The following is a 19,791-nucleotide window of genomic DNA, read 5'->3' as shown; positions in this document are numbered from 1 at the left end:
GTATTACATCAGAACTCGCAAGCTATAAACATTAGTGTTAAAGCTCTCAATTCCATGTATATCTCCCGTGCTTAACACTTTCAATGTTAAAAAATAAATAAATAAAAGGCAAAGAAGGGGAGGGTTGAAAATACTGGAGGTTTAGGTAATTTGAATATTTAAGAATGATTAAGCAGAAAAATCTCTCAAGCCTGGATTTATTTCCACATCAGTTGTTGACATTGTATCGTCCTTGAAAATATGAAATTACCTTTTAGAATTCAGTGTAAAGTGTTCCATCTTTTGTCAGTAGAGGGGAAAATCTAATGAGCAAAATACATATCCACATTTTAATCAGTAATAAAAACCACCTAAATGATCTTTTTAAATTCCACATAAATAAAAAAAGAGAGAATCTCACTTTTCAAGACCTTTATAATGTTTTTCCCAACTCTTAAGAAATAAAATTTTGACTAATCAAGCTTCAAGGAGACTCAGCTGTTCTTTGAAGACATTTTAAGCACCTGTTTTCCACAAGGCACCATGCTAGGCGTAAAAACAGGACATGAAAATAAAGAACGCCTTCCCTTCCTGAAAGCACGCCTCTATCATTTCCTGAGGCGGCGGCTCTCACTGGCTGGTGCTGTTATTAATGGCGCCGCCATTGGATTCAAGAAGCTGACTCAATGGACATGGGTTTGGGTGGACTCTGGGAGTTGGTGATGGATAGGGAGGCTGGCGTGCTGCGGTTCATGGGGTTGCAAAGAGTTTGACACGACTGAGCGACTGAACTGAACTGAACTGAATACTGGAGTGGACAGCCATTCCCTTCTCCAGGGGATCTTCCTGACTCAGGGATTGAATCTGTGTCTCCTACATCCTCCGGCAAAGCCAAATCAACTAGACTTCTGTAGGATATTGAAAGAAAATAACTGACATTGTCGTGTTGCTGGGATAGTGCCTTATTAAGAGGGAAGGAAAAGCTTGAGCTTCAACATGTCCCACCATGAGCTGACCCTTGGGGCCAAGATTATCGGTGGATCCTGGAAGGCAGACTGGTTCCCAGCTGGGCAGAGATGCCGAGCAACGTCCACGTTCTTTGCTCCCAGATCGTGGTTCTCCCCTCTTCCTGACCAGCGAGTGCAGTGCTCCGTGCGACTCTCTGTCTGCAACCACGACCATTGCCACCGCGCCAGCAGAGTGCGTGCATTTCAACTGTCCCAAGTTTGTTGTATCACCAACTCCAGAGTCAAAGCAAGAGCACCATTTTGCCCAAGTGCTGGTCATCCCATGCCTGAGGTTAGGCTGCTGGGGGTCAGGGAGGACGACCTTCTGGTTTCGGGAGTAGGAGGCAAGATCCATCTCTCAGAGATTCACACAATGGTAGATTCCCAAAAAGGAATCAGACGCTGAACTGATGGAATCAAGATAAATGTCCATTACCTGTGCTTAGAGATCTCTCTTCTACCCTTTCCAGATGGGGTCATTTCCTCTGACACAGGCAACTCGGCTTTCTCCTGATGCATGTCAACTTCACACCATCCCTCCAATCAGAGGCTCTATGCCTTCCTTGTTCTTAAAAAAAAAAAAAAAAAAGATGATGTTTCTTCTCCAGAAATAACCAACCCAATTAAACTTGACTTGAAGATCAGACAATTGCTCTTGGGCTAAATCCTCCCTTTCTGGAAACTAGTTGTAAGTGTGATAGGGTGGACTCTAATTTTAGAGTTCCCCTAGGTAAAAATATCATCTTGCAAAGGATTGTGTTTAGAAACAAACTTGCCATGGGAGTGTAATTTACAATTATAACTAAGAAAAGCCCAAGGATAGCAGCTTACAATCAAATAGAAAAGCAAATTAAATAATCAGTTTCTTTAAATACCATGAAACACAGACAGCGTTGCTTTAGGAGTCAAAACTAACCTCATAAGTTTAATTTGGAAACATGTTTTCTGGGAAATGCTCTTCTGTTTCCTGAAGTAAAAATAACCACTAGGGCAAGGGTATAATTCCAGGGTAAACCTGGTGAGGAAATTGGTACCAAAAGGTAGATGTGGAATCCAGCTGACGGCTTACACATAGAGGATAAACCGTGCGTGGTGCAGAGCATGCACTTCTGACCTGTGATCCTGACCTCGTCTCCCACCCCAGCGCCCATCTGCCAAGCGTCCTTCTGGTCCCACTCTGTGCCCAGCACACTGACGTTGCAGAACATGACTGGGTTTTCTTGTTTTCTGGCTTTTATTCGGTTTTCACCAGTGGGAGGGGCAGGCCAGAAATTGTTGAGTGTGAAGAGGAAGCTTCTCCGTAATTTCTCTCCTGCCGCTCTTGCTTGGCTCTGACTATGGCTCTAGCTCTCTGTAACCCTTGACATTCTTTGTTTCAGCCTAGTATATAGTCTCTTCCTTAATTACAATAAAATTAAACCTTTTCTAGTGTATCATTTGTGTCCTGCTAGGACCCTAATTCATACAGGACCCCAATGCTGGACACCCCCAGGTCTCCCCTTCTAACAAGGGCAGCAAACATAAATGAACAGACTTCCAGCAAAACATAGGCCAAGGTGATGAAACTTTATCACCCAGTGCGTTGAGTCTTTACTAAAATGTTCACCCAAAGCTACAGGGACTGTAGGGAGGGGAAATGGATGTCAAAAGAGAATGCTGTTACAGCAAAGACTGACAGTAGCCAAGTCTCAAATTCGACCTTACACACAGACCATGTGGATTGAGGCCAGGCTGTTCAGAATCAATGCTTTGGGACTCATGCTGACCACAGAATTAACACCAGCTAGTCCAGAAGCTTCTAGCACCAGGAAGAGAGGCTCTTTGCAGAGAAATAAGCTCACATTTCATATCCCGAAGGTTTAAGATTAACTCTGTAGAAGTATGAGGTTCTTCACGGCAAAACGAAACTCAAACAAGAAGGTTCAAGAATCCATTTAAGGACTTCCTTGGTGGTATAGTGGATAAGAACCAGCCTGCCAATGCGGGGGACATGGGTTTTATCCCTGGTCCAGGAAGATTCTGCACTCCGCCAAACAATCAAAGCCTTGCCCCACAAAACTACTGAGTGCTCACTAGAGCTACTGAGCCCTCGCTCTAGAGCCACTGAGTCCTCGCTCTAGAGCTACTGAGCCCTCGCTCTAAGGCTACTGAGTCCTCGCTCTAGAGCCACTGAGCCCTCGCGCTAAGGCTACTGAGTCCTCGTTCTAAGGCTACTGAGTCCTCGCTCTAGAGCTACTGAGTCCTCGCTCTAGAGCCACTGAGCCCTCGTTCTAAGGCTACTGAGTCCTCGCTCTAGAGCCACTGAGCCCTCGTTCTAAGGCTACTGAGCCCTCGCTCTAAGGCTACTGAGCCCTCGCTCTAGAGCCACTGAGTCCTCGCTCTAGAGCCACTGAGCCCTCGCTCTAAGGCTACTGAGTCCTCACTCTAAGGCTACTGAGTCCTCGTTCTAAGGCTACTGAGTCCTTGCTCTAGAGCCACTGAGCCCTCGCTCTAAGGCTACTGAGTCCTCGTTCTAAGGCTACTGAGCCCTCGCTCTAGAGCTACTGAGTCCTCGCTCTAGAGCCACTGAGCCCTCGTTCTAAGGCTACTGAGCCCTCGCTCTAAGGCTACTGAGCCCTCGCTCTAGAGCTACTGAGTCCTCGCTCTAGAGCCACTGAGCCCTCGCTCTAAGGCTACTGAGTCCTCGTTCTAAGGCTACTGAGTCCTCCTTCTAAGACTACTGAGTCCTCGCTCTAGAGCCACTGAGCCCTCGCTCTAAGGCTACTGAGTCCTCGTTCTAAGGCTACTGAGTCCTCGCTCTAGAGCTACTGAGTCCTCGCTCTAGAGCCACTGAGCCCTCGTTCTAAGGCTACTGAGTCCTCGCTCTAGAGCCACTGAGCCCTCGTTCTAAGGCTACTGAGCCCTCGCTCTAAGGCTACTGAGCCCTCGCTCTAGAGCCACTGAGTCCTCGCTCTAGAGCCACTGAGCCCTCGCTCTAAGGCTACTGAGTCCTCGCTCTAGAGCCACTGAGCCCTCGCTCTAAGGCTACTGAGTCCTCGTTCTAAGGCTACTGAGCCCTCGCTCTAGAGCTACTGAGTCCTCGCTCTAGAGCCACTGAGCCCTCGTTCTAAGGCTACTGAGCCCTCGCTCTAAGGCTACTGAGCCCTCGCTCTAGAGCTACTGAGTCCTCGCTCTAGAGCCACTGAGCCCTCGCTCTAAGGCTACTGAGTCCTCGCTCTAAGGCTACTGAGTCCTCGTTCTAAGGCTACTGAGTCCTCATTCTAAGGCTACTGAGTCCTCGCTCTAGAGCCACTGAGCCCTCGCTCTAAGGCTACTGAGTCCTCGCTCTAGAGCCACTGAGCCCTCGCTCTAAGGCTACTGAGTCCTCGTTCTAAGGCTACTGAGCCCTCGCTCTAGAGCTACTGAGTCCTCGCTCTAGAGCCACTGAGCCCTCGTTCTAAGGCTACTGAGCCCTCGCTCTAAGGCTACTGAGCCCTCGCTCTAGAGCTACTGAGTCCTCGCTCTAGAGCCACTGAGCCCTCGCTCTAAGGCTACTGAGTCCTCGCTCTAAGGCTACTGAGTCCTCGTTCTAAGGCTACTGAGTCCTCATTCTAAGGCTACTGAGTCCTCGTTCTAGAGCCACTGAGCCCTCGCTCTAAGGCTACTGAGTCCTCGCTCTAAGGCTACTGAGTCCTCGTTCTAAGGCTACTGAGTCCTCGCTCTAGAGCTACTGAGTCCTCGCTCTAGAGCCACTGAGTCCTCGCTCTAAGGCTACTGAGTCCTCCTTCTAAGGCTACTGAGTCCTCGCTCTAGAGCCACTGAGCCCTCGCTCTAAGGCTACTGAGTCCTCGTTCTAAGGCTACTGAGTCCTCGCTCTAGAGCTACTGAGTCCTCGCTCTAGAGCCACTGAGCCCTCGTTCTAAGGCTACTGAGTCCTCGCTCTAGAGCCACTGAGCCCTCGTTCTAAGGCTACTGAGCCCTCGCTCTAAGGCTACTGAGCCCTCGCTCTAGAGCCACTGAGTCCTCGCTCTAGAGCCACTGAGCCCTCGCTCTAAGGCTACTGAGTCCTCGCTCTAGAGCCACTGAGCCCTCGCTCTAAGGCTACTGAGTCCTCGTTCTAAGGCTACTGAGCCCTCGCTCTAGAGCTACTGAGTCCTCGCTCTAGAGCCACTGAGCCCTCGTTCTAAGGCTACTGAGCCCTCGCTCTAAGGCTACTGAGCCCTCGCTCTAGAGCTACTGAGTCCTCGCTCTAGAGCCACTGAGCCCTCGCTCTAAGGCTACTGAGTCCTCGCTCTAAGGCTACTGAGTCCTCGTTCTAAGGCTACTGAGTCCTCATTCTAAGGCTACTGAGTCCTCGCTCTAGAGCCACTGAGCCCTCGCTCTAAGGCTACTGAGTCCTCGTTCTAAGGCTACTGAGTCCTCGCTCTAGAGCTACTGAGTCCTCGCTCTAGAGCCACTGAGCCCTCGTTCTAAGGCTACTGAGCCCTCGTTCTAAGGCTACTGAGCCCTCACTCTAAGGCTACTGAGTCCTCGCTCTAGAGCCACTGAGCCCTCGCTCTAAAGCCACTGAGTCCTCGCTCTAGAGCTACTGAGCCCTCGCTCTAAGGCCACTGAGCCCTCGTTCTAAGGCTACTGAGTCCTCGCTCTAGAGCCACTGAGTCCTCGCTCTAGAGCTACTGAGTCTTCGCTCTAGCGTCCCGAGCTGAAACGACTGAGCGCAAGCACTGAGCACAGCTGCAACTACTGAAGCCCATGCGCCTAAAGCCTGGGCTCCACCACAAGAGAAGCTCCCACGATAAGTCCATGTGCTGCAACCAAAAAAATAAATAAGTAAATTTTAAAAAATAGTAATTCTATAATGATTCTTAAAAAAAAAATCTATTTAAGCAAAGGCTGAACTGTGCACCAGCAGAAGCCAAGATTTTAAGCTAACTCACTCCAGGTTCCTTATTTAGAAGATGTATGCTTAAAAAGGAAGAGCTATAATCTGGTATCCTTACAGCATCTCACTGGCTCTGTGTGTGTGTGTGTGTGTGTGTGTGTAACTAAATAGCATAAATAACACCCACATTTGGTACACCCCTCTTTATTTTCCAGACCATTCTTTGTGATAAATAGGTTCCTTTAAGGCATATTTTATTTTATGAAGTTCTTTAGACACATTTTTCACCTTCCAAGAAGGCATTAAAAAAAAAAGTGCCCATGGCATGATGGTTATGAAATATATAAACTTTTTCAGCCAAAGTTTTCAATAGGAAATTTCCACTGGTCAAAGATCCTAGGATGGAACTCACTAGCCAACTGACGCCAGAGAGGCACCCATCAGCTTTGGGGTAGACCAGTTGTTCTTTAGAATCTGTACTGCAGCAGGACTCAGGAATTTGAAGAAAATGTGTTTGGCAGGAAGCAGTTGTCTATGCCATGGATGCTAAGCCTACATCATCCTTTGCTTCAATTTATGTTTTACCACCTTGCTGGCATTCTTCTTTACGTATTACTGTTACTCAATTATTGATAAAACTCACTCAACCACACACATTCATTCAAACAAAAACTAACCTTGAATGGCTATCTAATGTTCAAGTTCCCCTTCCCTATAAACAGCTCATTTTGACTTCTATCTTTCTATTTAAGTAGTTCATACCTTGAAATAAACCTGTTTCTTTTCTGTTCGTTAAAAAAAAATCCCTTAGGTCTGAACTTTCAGACGTCTCTTCTCTGTAACCAGCAGCATGGAATTTATCTTTGTCCTCCTTCTGAAATGCTACCTACGACTGCAGCCTCCTTCCTCTACCCTGAGCCGAGTCCCCAAATCCACGTGGCCCACTGCATTAGCACCGTAGCTACATCAATTTAAACTCTATTCCCCGGATGGTCACTGAGGCTGTGCCAATATTTTCAGTCTTCTTCCTTCTGGGCACGAGGTGGAACCGCATTTCTCTGCCTCCTTGAAGTTAGTGAGGCGGGACGGTGTGACTGGCTTTGGTCGGTGAGTTGTGGAGACGGGCGTCTGTCATTCTGGACCCGAGCATCCAACTGCACTTGTCTTCTGCCGTAACACCTGGCAGCTTTTTTTCCAAGTGGAGCCTTGGAGCAACATCTGGGCAAGAAATGTCTTGTTGTAAGTCATTAGGATGAAAGCTTATGACCACAGCACACCCTAACTTAATACTGTTTGATACATTCTCCCACAATCCATCCTAAGCACCGCCACCAGTGGTGAGCACTCCCCTGTCCAGTAACTCATTCAATCAGAGTACAAACGCCCTGGATCATCACTCAAGGCTTTTTACAACTTGGACCCAGCCTACTCTGTCAGCCTCACCTCCTTTCCCCACCAACAAGGAAGTGGGATTCCTAAAAATTCATGAAATATGCCCCAGTTTTCTGCCCCTTGGTCTATGTAATTTCTCAAATGCTCACGCTCATCACCACAGCCAGCACCTACAACTAATAAAAAATGGGCAGAATTCACAAACCCCAGTGAGGATTTTTTTGCTCAGCATCCACCCTGTTAATCCAAATATTCGTGTCTTTCGTTAATAGCTAGAAATTTTCCATTGGATACAGAAATGGCAAACCACTCCAGTATTCTTGCCTGGAGAATTCTGTAGACAGAGCCTGGCAGGCTATTAGTCCATGGGGTCACAAAGGAGTCGGGCACAACGTAGCAAGTAAACAAGAATTTTCCGTACTGGCTCTCCCCAACTCTATTCCCCCTTTCTGGAACTATTAAACTCATTGTTGTTTAGTCGATCGTGTCATCTCTGACTTTTTGTGACCCCATGGACTGTAGCCCACTAGGTTCCTCTGTCCATGGGATTTCCCAGGCAAGAATAGTGGAGTGGGTTGCTATTTACTCCTCCAGGAGATCTTCTCAGCCCAGGGATGGAACCCATGTCTCCTGCACTAGCAGGGAGATTCTTGGCTGCTGAGCCACCAGGGAAGCCCATTAAACTTGCTTCTGTTATCTTTCCAGGCTGCTGGCCTCTTCCACGTATTTCATCTCCTTACCTCTGTGCTGTGCTCTAGGGGGTTTCTTCACAATCCATCTTCCAGCTCATCAATTCCCTCTTCAGTTGAACCATCCAGGCTTCCTCCCAGGGCTAGGGCATTGGGTGCTGTTTTTCTTTTTAATAATTTTATCTTTGGCTGTCTTCATTGCGACATGGGCTTTTCCCTAGTTGCAGTGTGAGGGCTTCTCTTGGTGCAGAGCACGGGCTCTAGGGCACCTGGGCTTCGCAGCTGCAGCACAAAGGCTCGGGAGGCTCATGGGCTCCAGAGCACAGGCTCAGCAGATGTGGCACACGGGCTTAGATGCTCCACAGCACGTGGGGTCTTCCCAGACCAGGGATTGAACCCACGTCCCCTACCCTGGCAGGTGTTCTTACCACGGAGCCACCAGGGAGACCCTGGGTGCTGTTTTTCTACTCTGGATTTGTTTCTTCATTGTGGGACATCCGGGCATTTTAAAAAAAGCTTTCTTCAGTGCTCAACTAGGCCTTTAGTAGATGCCAATTTTGTGTTACCAAGCATGTTTGGGTACTTGAGTAGCTAAGACTCCCAGGTTATAAAAGCCATAGCGCCACAAACAAAAATTCTAGTATCGTGTTTTGCAAATACTTTTTATTTGTTGAATAAAGGAGTATCTGTCGATATGTACATAAACAGAGAGAGCGAGCACTAGATTTAGAGCAAGAATATCTGGGTTCTAATATGCAAAGCCACTTGCCAGCTACGAGGGCTCAGGCCAAGAACTTAAATCTGAGCTCAGCTTCCTCGACTGCAAAACTAGGCTATTAGGACCTGTGCAGCCCACCACACAGGCTTATTGCAAGGTTCAAATGCAGAAACAAACGGAAAGTGCTATGAATACAACATAAGAGCAATACAAGTATAAACATAACAAGTAACAGCAATGAGTTTCAAGTTGAGGAGTACTGAACCACACCCTTGAGTATACCCACATACTGATGGGAGTCGATACAAAAGGGACAAAAATAGCTGATTGCCAATGAGAATGAATATGCTGCCCTTATTAGCGGCAAGAATGCTGCAATACCCCCATAGCCCATCCCTGCAGTGAATCACTCCCTAAACTCCACAAAGATGTCAGAGACCCACCATCAAGAACGCTCTCACGAAAGCATGAGGGCCAAACGTCCCAGGTTTATTTACATACGTGAAATGTGTTTAATACAGTTAGGATGGGTGCGGTTAGTGCGTGACATCTGACAGCAGCAAGACCTCTCGAGGAACCGAACATTGACTACAGTATATCATGCAAGTATATCTCTATATACACAAAATAATTTTTCTTTTTTAAAAAAAAAAAAGTACAAAACATGTTTAGGGATAAATACAAGATATAAAATGCAAAAGAAAACACAAAAACACAAAACCAAAAAAATATAACTCTCCCAGAGAACTATAAACATTTGGAAGGGACAGAGGAGTACCTTGGCTGCATTAAGAAAGCTGAACTACCCAATAGTAAAGGTACTTATTGAAATGGCTGAACTCAACTCAGGTGGCTCAGTGCGGAGGGAACGGCCGATGGCCACACGCCGGCTGCTGCATCGGGAAGGTGGAAATTGTGCATCCCAAGTCTAAGTACCGGGACCTTTGGCAGTAGCACCCAGAACAGGAAACGCCAACTCTTTAGACAGCAAAGGGTTAAGTCGACTGTGATTTTTTTTTTTTTTCCTTTTCCTGTCAAGAGCCAGAGAAATACTTGATATTTGTAGTTGTGTCGTTAATAGTTAATAAATTACACGACAAAAACGTTGACTATATAAACCTACTGGTCTAACACGTGTTTGTAACTTTTACAGTCTCCAGCCCCTTCTCCACTTCAGCTCCTTGTGCTCTTTCAGAAGCCAGCCTTGCAAATCGGCCCAGGAAGCTACCCGCGTGCTCTTCCCCTTTAGGAGAGCCTTCTTCCCCACTCTGAGATGGAATCCATCCACGTCTTTCCTTCCTGGATGTCTGGCCCCCGCTGCCATCCCCTCGCTGGGAGGGAAGCGCCCTGCAAGGCGGCTTCCAACACGCCGGGCTGGGAGGAGAGGCCACGGCCGAGCGCAGCCCTAGCGGAGCAGGCACGTTGAGGGTAGAGTGCTAAGACACTTAAAAGTCCCTAGTGTTTTTGAGACCTACAGTCACCTACGATTTATGTAGTGAATTCTAAAAATTAAAAACACTAAAAAAGGCCCTGTCGGAGCCTGTAATTAGTTAACCCATTCAAAACCGTGACGTACAAAATGTTTTATTGGAATTCAGGAACTGCCCCTGTTGCTAAGAACTCTGTTTCAAAGAAACCGTACAAAAAAGAAAAACTAACCCAAATAAAAAACAAATATATATATATATATATATTTAAAAAAAAAAGACAACCCAAGAACGAAACAAACAAAAATCTTCAAAACATTGTCCACTAAATACTGATACAAACATGTAACAAAGAGTATAAAAAGTTATTCGTTTAAATATATACAAACTCTTTTCAACTCAAATACTGTTTTTAATACTTATGGAGGAGGAAGGGAGGAGGACAGACAGGAGGCGGCGGCGAAGGGGAGGAGGGAGAGATATTGCAACAGCCTGGACGGCACTGTTAACTGCGATCCCGCGGCGTAACAAAAACGTCTCTCTGCTTCCCATGTGGACCGGTGTGGGGGGCGCAGCTGGGGCGGCTATTTCTCCGCCGAGCTCACTCTTTTGGACTTGATGAAGGCCATGCCGTGGGTCCGCATGTGAGCGTTTAAGGCAGCTTCCGTCTCGAACGTCTTCGCGCACACTCTGCACGTTCGGTCGGGCACGGGGCCGTCGGCCGGCGCGTCCTCGGGCCCGGGCTGGCTCTCCGGCCGGCTCTCCTCGCCCGCCCCGTGCTGCTTGGCCGCCGGCTGCGGCTCCTTCAGCTTGTGGACGATGAAGAGGTGCCGCGACAGCGACACGGGCGACGTGTAGCAGAGGCCGCACTCGCGGCACTGCTGGGAGGAGCCGTCCGACCTGTGCCGCGGGATGTGCTCGTGGAACTGCAGCAGGTTCTCGGTGGTGAAGCCGCACACGGCGCACTTGTGCACCTTGAACACGTTGATCTTCAGCTTCTTCAGCGGCTGCGTGATGGCCCCTCGGGGAGGGCGGAACTCTAACACCGGCTCCTCCAGCTTCCGCTTGGGACTGGGAGCCTGCGAGAGGAAGACAGAACCGGTGATGCACGGACGACCGCTGGTGGGCGCCGGGAGCTGGGGGTGCGGGCTCCTTACGGCCGTGCGGCGCCCGCCCCGCCCCGCCCCGCCCGAGGGCCGCCCTTTCCCTCTGCCCCGCCAAGGCGGGCTCGGCGCCAGGCTGAACCGGCGTCCTGCAGGGGCTGAGCAGGACAAACAGGCCCCCGCCCTCGGGGGATGCAGCGACAAACAGCGAAGAGGGAGCCAGCCGAGCTTCACTCCACAGCCTGAGCTGGGAGGTCACACCAGGAAACGGTCCCGCTGGGAGCCGGCCGCTGTAGCTGGGGATGGGAGGGAGGCAATGCGGCTGCGGCTGGGGTCGGGGGAGGGCGTGGATGCGGCCAGGGAGAGGCGGGGGCAGCCGGGCTGAGCATCTCCTGGCACAGTGTCCAGACCTGCACCCTTCCTGAGGGTCAGAGGAAGGGCCACCTGCGCTTCACTGGGGACAGTGAGGGCCCTTTCCTGCCCACTCAGCCTCCTTCTCCTCTGGACGCCTCAAATCGCTCCCTTCCAGCTCTCTAGAATCCCAAGCCAATGGACACCTTCTCCACGACCATCCGGTTTTTCCACCTTTACCTAAAGCTGCCCCCTGCATGTACATTCTTTAATTCCACCCCCCACCCCATCACTTGAGGGGAAGGATTACAATTTAATGAGACACTAGTCTGACTTGTACTCTGATTTCAATGACTAACTCCTTGAAAGCACACACACACACACACACACACACACACACACACACACACACACACACACACACACACACGGGCTTTTTCCCCAGGGAACATTCCAGACGCAGCACAGTGCCAAAGACAGCATGGGTCTCTGAAATGTCCGCTGAACCACTGCCGTACTCCAACAGCACTTGGCACACACGCGCTTTACACACAGGCTAACACCTGTGCTGTTGCCCGCTTCAAGTTCACTGCCCACTGATACAGCATGCGTTTTTTATCTTAATCCTTCATCATTACGAACAGAAGCTAAATGGAATCAGTTTTGATTAGGTACCTCTCACAACCAATACATCAGCAATGCAAAGGAATCTAGATTCAAATAATTCCCTGGCTAAGACAACTTCCATGGGTCAACATAAAACTTTAATTTTTACATGTAAGTAGACTGATCCCTAACTTCCCTGGTACCTCAGCTGGTAAAGAATACGCCTGCAATGCAGGAGACCCTGGTTCGATTCCTGGGTCAGAAAAATCCCCTGGAGAAGGGATAGGCTACCCACTCCAGTATTCTTGGGCTTCCCTGGGGGCTCAGCTGGTAAAGAATCCATCTGCAATGAGAGAGACTGGGTTCGATCCCTGGGTTGGGACAATCCCCTGAAGAGAAAGGCCACCCATTCCAGTATTCTGGCCTGGAGAATTCCATGAACTGTATAGTCCATGGGGTCACAAAGAGTCAGACACGACTGAGTGATTTTCACTTTGACTTTTCACTTTCAGATTGATCCCTAAAGATGTATCTGGAAGGATATAGAAGAAATTTAATAAAGGTTGTGTGTGAAGTCACTTCAGTTATGTCCAACTCTTTGTGATCCTATGGACAACAGCCCACCAGGCTCCTCTGTCCGTGGGATTCTCTAAGCAAGAATGCTGGAGTAGGTTGCCATGCCCTCCTCCAGTGGATCTTCCCGACCCAGGGATCGAATCCACATCTCCTGGGTCTCCTGCATCGGCAGATGGGTTCTTTATCACTAGTGTCATCAAGTTACCTTACCAAAAAAAAAGTTACCTTTAAGAGCAAGATGAAAACTCAGGCTGAGTGCAGAGAGAATGTTCCTATTACTTGACAGCTTTGTGCACAGGCTGAATTTTTTAAATTGTATAACCACAGAAAATTTTTAACACACACACACACACACACACACAAAAGGAGAAAGCAAGTCAACACAACATCACTGTAAAGAGAACACCTGCAATGTTTAACCTTGGTGTCTTCTTTTATTTCTGTCTCCTCCTCATTGGTGGCTTCTGTCATTTCTTTCAAGTCAGGATCCTTAATGCCGTGCATGAGCTGTATATGTTTCTCCAGCATCAACCGTTTCGTGAAGGTACGCCTGGAGTCTGGACAGTGCCTGTGGGGGAAAGACAAGGAAATAACCTACTTGCCACGAAAGGGCTCGGTGAGGAACGTGCTGACTACCGAAGCCCTCAGTAGGCCCAGAGAGGCCAGGGTGGTCTTGCAGATACCGATGGTTCAAAGTGCAAAAGTGGTGTTGCTATGAATCATCTCCAGTGTGAATGAAAAAAAAAATTTTTTTTAAAGTGCTGCAGCTTTTGTTAAAAATTTTCTATCATAAATGAACTTGTGGTTGCGGGGAAGGGGCGGGTGGAAAGGGACAGTTAGGGGCCCGGGGAAGGCCATGTACACACTGCTGTATTTAAAATGGGTAACCGACAAGGATGCACTGTACAGCCCAGGGAACGCTGCACCATGCCGGATGGCAGCCTGGATGGGAGTGGGGTTTGGGGGAGAATGGACACGTGGATGGGTGGCTGAGTCCCTCTGCTGCTCACCTGAAACTACCGTAACACAGTTAATCGGTTATACCCATATACAAATTGGTTTTGGTGTTTAAAAAAAAAAACAGAAGGAAAAGGGTTTTTTCTGTCAGTTTTTGTGTTCTTATAGCCCCAGCCCAATTTGGTTCAGACAGGGCATTTATTTTCTGAGTTTGGTTAAAGTATGACTTAATTTGTAAATCTAGATGGCTGTGATTTTAACATGGAGAACACTAAATCTCAAGAGTTTTCTTTCCAGTGACTCAGAGTTCCCTCGGAATTTACGTCATGAGATGCTTTAACAGGAAGCAAGTCCCTGCCTGACTTCTTCACGCCTGTGTTAACAAGATTCCCGCTCACTCTGCCACGACGCAGACAAGACAGACTTGTCTCCCGTCAACTTTCTCATCAAAGCACAAATGCAATAAGATGCATGGTTAGGGCCACAGTGCACAAATACGTGTGTTCAATCAGTCGATTAAAAGGTAGAAAACTGAACAAATATCCAAAATAGGTCAATGATTTCAGTTTTCATTTCAGCTTGGGCAATTCCCCACTATAAATTACGATTACAGCTTTTCTTTGGGAAGATATGCATTTATCATTTTCTTAAACAGACCAAAACCAGGGAAACAGAAATTAATGACCATGGCAATTATGGTCACTCTTCAGCCACACATTGTAATAACCACTGCAGTGAAGGGAGATAGAAAGATCCTCACAACTTATATAGAACCAAGTTCGCTGTCTTCAGAAAAGCTTCTGAAAATCTTACAAGAAAGACTGGCTCCCAGCTCTGATGCTTTCACGTTAGAGACCCTCTACAGGACAGCACCGGGAGCCAGCACCCATACCAGAGAGCAAACGGAACGAGCTGGGCGATCCCAGCATTTTACTGCCTTCCAGGTCCACGGGGACACGAACCAACCTCCAACCTCTCAGAGGAAGGACTCTGCCATCCACAGCCGCCTTCCTTCCCGTTCTCTCAGCGCAGGGTTCCCTCCTAAATTCAATGACTCCATCAACGCAGAGTCAGCACAGACCGTACTTAGAGAACGTTCTCATCGCACCAAAATCACTCCCGGCTTCAGGTTCACTGAAGGAGGGGCCCTGTTTTCCTACCCCAGAGACTTTCCCTGACTCACCACAACACCGCGAAGTGCAGCAATCTGGCAGCCAACCTCCCCAAGTCCCCCAAGGCACACCGACACGGACCCCTGCGTCCATCACGGCCCCATACTTGCCACACGGCTTCCGTGCCACTTCGTGTTCTTTTATGAAAAGTGCCTTAAAGTAAGTAACCCTGTTACACCACCTCACTTCAGGCCTGCTCTGACTGAGTGGGTGGAAAAGCTTTCTTACTAATAACAACCTAACAACCTCTGCCTTTATATACCCAGAGGGGGCGCCACGGGTGGTCCCCTGGGTGGGCTGGCCCCCTCGGCTCCTCTGGCCCTTCACCAACAGCATGTGTGGGCGCGAAGGGCGCCGCGCTGTACCCAGGGGCGGACGTCCCGCTCAGGGGTGACCCCATGACCAGCCGCGTCTGAACCCAAGTACATGGACCAGCCCAACCGGCAGCTCAGCTGTGTGTAGGGGACCGCAGGGCCTCTCCTTCGGCTGTGTCCCTACCTGCCGGCGAGTCACTTCGCCAGAATTCTCAGTGATGAAACCACAAACCTCCACTTAACAGAGAGGAACACAGGTGGGACTTCCCTGGCGGGCCAGGGGTTGGGACTCCGCGCGTTCCCGGCCGCAGCCCAGGTTCAGTGCCTGCTCAGGGAACCAAGACCCTGGCCGCAAGCCGCTCGGCAAAAAAAAAGCAAAGCATAGGGAACAGATAAGAACATACAAAGGGTGGGCAAGGAACCGCTCCTTTTCATTGTCATATTGCTAAAGTGCCACAAGCCAGGCAAGCATGGCCTGCCAAAACAAAATATAAACAAAGAAAGGAGACCCACACCCCGGGGAGCGGAGGGCGGGGAGATGGGAAGCTAACAGGGAAGCGGGGAGACGCCTGTGGGCGCGGGGCCGCCCACGGCAGAAGCCACGACTTACGAGCAGGTGTAAACTTTCCTGATGCCTTTGTGCTTGATCCGGTTGTGGCGGCAGAGACTGTGGGACGAGCTGAAGGACTTGTCGCACTGGCGGCACGGGTGTTTCTTCATTTGCTTCGTCAGGAGAAAAGAGGGAGAGCGTCACCCGAGAGAGCAAAACGGAGCCCCTGGACGAGTTAAAAACTCTTCTGCAGCGCCTGAGCACCCCCACCGTTCAGCGACACAGTAACAAAGACTAAAAGATTTTTTTCAAATTTTTTATTGAAAGATAGTTGCTTTACGATGTTGTGTTAGGTTCTGCCGTATGGCGAAGTGAGTCAGCTGTATGCCTCTTTTAAAGACGTAACAGAAGGGGCCGCCAGGGCCGGGGTTATCACGGGGGAATTCGGTTATAGCTGTTTAGAAACATAAGCTAAAGTAATACTTTAGCCGAACTCAGAAAATAAGTACCCTGTCTACACTGAATCTCTCATTTCTAGAGAACAGGACACACTTTATCATAAGGCTATTTTTTTTTCCCTCAAAAACACTTGTGATGGGGGAAAAAAAACCGAACATGATTTTGATTCAACACAAACACCCAGATAGCTGAAATGAAAACATGACATTGATTTTCTCTGCGTAAGAGATGTTATTTTTAGAAGGCAGATAACCTAGAAAAACACAATTCTTTAGTAGATACCAAATACAGCCATTATCTCAATTACTATATCCAGTAAGAGCCTGTTTCCTATCCAATATGCCATTTAAAATCTCTGGCTTAATCTTAAAAAACTTTTCGCTTTCCCCCCTAATAACTCATTATTCTGTATATAAGGAAAGAGTTTTCCAAGAAAAAATTTTAAATGATACCATTTGATTATCTCAAGAACACAAGGTGAGCCCACTCTGGGGAGCGTGCCTGAGGGTGTCTGTGGAGTGAGACTGTGTGCGCGCATGCATTTGTGTCCTGGGGGCTGGGGGCACACGGAAAGGCAAGACGGAGCTATCCAGAGACATCTCAACATCAAAGTGAAAAGTTTCCCACTTCGGCTAAGACATAATTGTGTTAATTCAACAGATTCCCATGTGGAACCTTTGAAGTAAAATCAGTGACTTATCTTTAAAAACACATTCTTTGGGCATGATATGCACTGCAGTCTGGAACTAACGTCACATCACAAGGAAATGAAATCAAGAAAGAACTGTCGGCCTGGTGAATGGAACAAAATTTGGCTCAGCCCTCGTTAAAACTAAGGATGAAGTAGGAATAACAAGAAACTCTGTTACTATCTTTGGCCATCAAAAGAGATAAGCAAGCAGTTACAACCTATTTGATAAAGAAATGATCTGTTTTTAAAAAAATATTTTTACGTTAATCAGTTGGCAAACACGTCGTCACTCCAGCTGGTGAGGAAATGAACTGGAGGCAGCTGAGAGTCAGCTCTGGAGGCCCAGGTGGGCCGGCACCTCTGCCCACCAGTCGTGAACCACGTGACGGGGCATTTCCTGACCTCACGAACACCCGCCCCCGTAGCAGTCGGGGGGGGGGAGGTCACAGCGGTGATGTCCTCGGAGAGGGTGCTGGGGAGGGGGGGAGGTTTGAAGGGCCAGCACAGTGCCTGGGATGCAGAGAGATCCTCAACATGCGCTATTTTATTAACAACAGGAAAGCTACACATCCAGGTTTCATTTTTTTAAAAAGCGTCTTTTATTATTTAAAAGCACATTCCCTGGTGGTAGAAGTGCTTAGGGCTCCAAGCTTCCACTGCTGAGGGCCTGTGTGTTCAATGCCTGGTTGCGGAAGTAACATCCATCAAGACTCGAGGCATAGCCAAAAAAAAGGCAAGGCATCATGATGGGCATGAAAAAGGAAGTTCCTTCTCCAAGTTAAAGAGGAAAGCTGCACCATAGCTTCCCAGGTGGTCCCAGTGGTAAAGAACCTGCCTGACAGAGCAGGAGATGTCAGAGATGTGGGTTCAATCCCTAGGTTGGGAAGATCCTCTGGAGAAGGAAATGGCAACCTGCTCTGGTACTCAAGGCCTGCAAAATTCCATGAACAGAGGAGTCTGGCAGGCTACAGTCCACAAGGCCACAAAGAGTTGGACATGACTGAGCACACCCACTTACATACTTCATATTGTTTTCCTAAGCATATCCCAGGGTTACATGCATCTATACCTCACCTCCCAGGACGCAAGAATGGTCTCTGGGGGAAAAGAGAGACGGAGGGAACAAAGCAAGTAACCAAATAGCACCTGAGACACCCTGCCCCTTAACCGTCATAAAAATCCTGATCACATTAAATAGACCATCCCTAGTCTCCTGGACTAGCACATGGAACCAGAGAAGGAAGAGGCTTCCTTTAGAATAAAACCAGGAATAGTCAGTCATGAATAATTCTATTTTTCAATAAAGGTTTTTTAAAAATCTAATTTCTGTTGAATTTTTGTCCATGTAAGATGGACAATGTTAAGATCACCTGGGAGAGTCAAACACAAGACATCTTTCCAAAAGCAAGACAGGGGCTTTCCTGGTGGCTCAATAGCAAAGAATCATGCTGCCAATGCAGGAGACACAGGTTCGACCCCCGGTCGGGGAAGATCCCACGTGCTGCTGAGCCGCTAAGCCCGTGCCCCACAACGACTGAGCCTGGCCTCCAGAGCCGGGAGCCACAAGGACTGAGCCCTGGAGCCGGCTCTGCAGCGAGAGAGGCCACTGCAGGGAGAAGCCTGAGTACCACGATGAAGGGGAACCCCGCTCCCCGCAACCAGAGAAAGGCCCTCACAGCACCCAAGAGCCCAGCACAACCAAACATAATTTAAAAAATAAAAGCAAGACAGCCGCAGCAAATAATCACAAAGAAGGGAGACAACTGAAGTGATCCTTTCTAGGCATACAACAGGGCAGAGGCCTCAGACACACGCAGCCTGGATCTCTATTATGGTGAAGATTTTAATATGCTACTTCTTGCTATGGCATATTTATATTAACACAAAATCAAAACTGTAATAGAGAAATATCAATAAAGAAAGCCTCAGTAGATGATAAATGAACAGCTCAGCTGAATCAATAATTACTACTTTCAAAAAAAGTTGACAGTGTATGAGGTATTTTTTCAACATCTTCATGGAAAAAAAAAACACACGCAGAAATGAACTGTGCAATCCAAAAACAATGGGGCAAGGTTTCCTAAATGACTGGTGACAAGAAAATTACAAGTTTAAACCCCAGTTTCCAGATCAAACCTGCCAGGTTCAGATTACCTAACAAAACAAATGTCTCTCTTCTTTGTTAAATTTTAAATACTAACTTGTTTGAAGGTGCTTTGCCTAATTTATTTTCATAATTTGTATCTTCAATATTCTAATAGTTCCTACTGTTACTTTATGACACCAAAAGCAATTCTTGATCAAACAAAAGTGGGAAAAAATAGCATTAAGAAAAGTATGAACGTCTATCATCATTCTATTTTCAAGAATTTTAAGGTCCTTTACTTCTTCCGGCTGCTAAGGCCGCATAAAGCTGATATTAACAGAACCAGGCCCTTAAGTGGGAACTGTATACTTAACTTAAAGCAGAGAACAAATTGTGAATTGCAAATTATTTTGTCTTTAAATAGAACTTTTGAAAGAAATAGGTGGCAGGTGTGAAAATTTTGATGACTTTACAGTAGAATATCGAGCAACCACTTGGGTGCACTTGCTAGATTTTCTCCCTCATCTCCAATTGCTGACTCTCATCTTCACGTCCTGGAGGAAAGAAAGCGTCCTCACTAATTCCTCTGCTCTGAACGCCCTGGCCTTGGGCTCAGGTCTGAGCAAAGCCCTTCTTCCCGGATGGCACTCGGTGGACATTCTAATACCGGTCCCTTCTCGTGACTTGGCTGGCTGGAAGGCCTCTTTTGGGTCTGGGGGACGGTGGAGAAGCACCCACCGGCCCGAGCTCCCCTTCTCCCAGAGGCGTCAGACTCACAGCCTCCTGCAAAGAGCCCCCCCGACGACCGTCACACGTCCAGACAGGGATCTGAGATGAGGGGGGCACTGGACTT

General features: G+C 48.1%; 1 protein-coding gene across 10 annotated transcripts in view; it reads right to left on the bottom strand.

Moving 5' to 3' along the window:
* Positions 1-9,114: 9,114 nt before the first annotated feature.
* ZNF532 (zinc finger protein 532) overlaps positions 9,115-19,791 on the bottom strand; it is a 107,232-nt gene continuing 96,555 nt past the window's right edge. For 8 of the 10 annotated variants that reach the window (XM_061130655.1, XM_061130649.1, XM_061130652.1 and 5 more), the window contains 3 exons: positions 15,763-15,875; positions 13,130-13,277; positions 9,115-11,152 (listed from right to left, as the gene is read on the bottom strand). In XM_061130655.1, the coding sequence (XP_060986638.1) occupies positions 10,658-11,152; positions 13,130-13,277; positions 15,763-15,875 (756 nt within the window). In that variant the 3' untranslated portion in view covers positions 9,115-10,657. Of the gene's footprint in view, positions 11,153-13,129; positions 13,281-15,762; positions 15,876-19,791 lie in introns of all 10 variants that reach the window. The other 2 variants (XM_061130650.1, XR_009690755.1) reach the window with 2 other exon arrangements.

This window comes from Dama dama, chromosome 27 (genome assembly GCF_033118175.1).
Source record: "Dama dama isolate Ldn47 chromosome 27, ASM3311817v1, whole genome shotgun sequence".
NCBI lineage: Eukaryota > Metazoa > Chordata > Mammalia > Artiodactyla > Cervidae > Dama > Dama dama.
The sequence above is the reverse complement of the archived record's forward strand: the minus strand, read 5'-3'. Positions and strand labels throughout refer to the sequence as shown.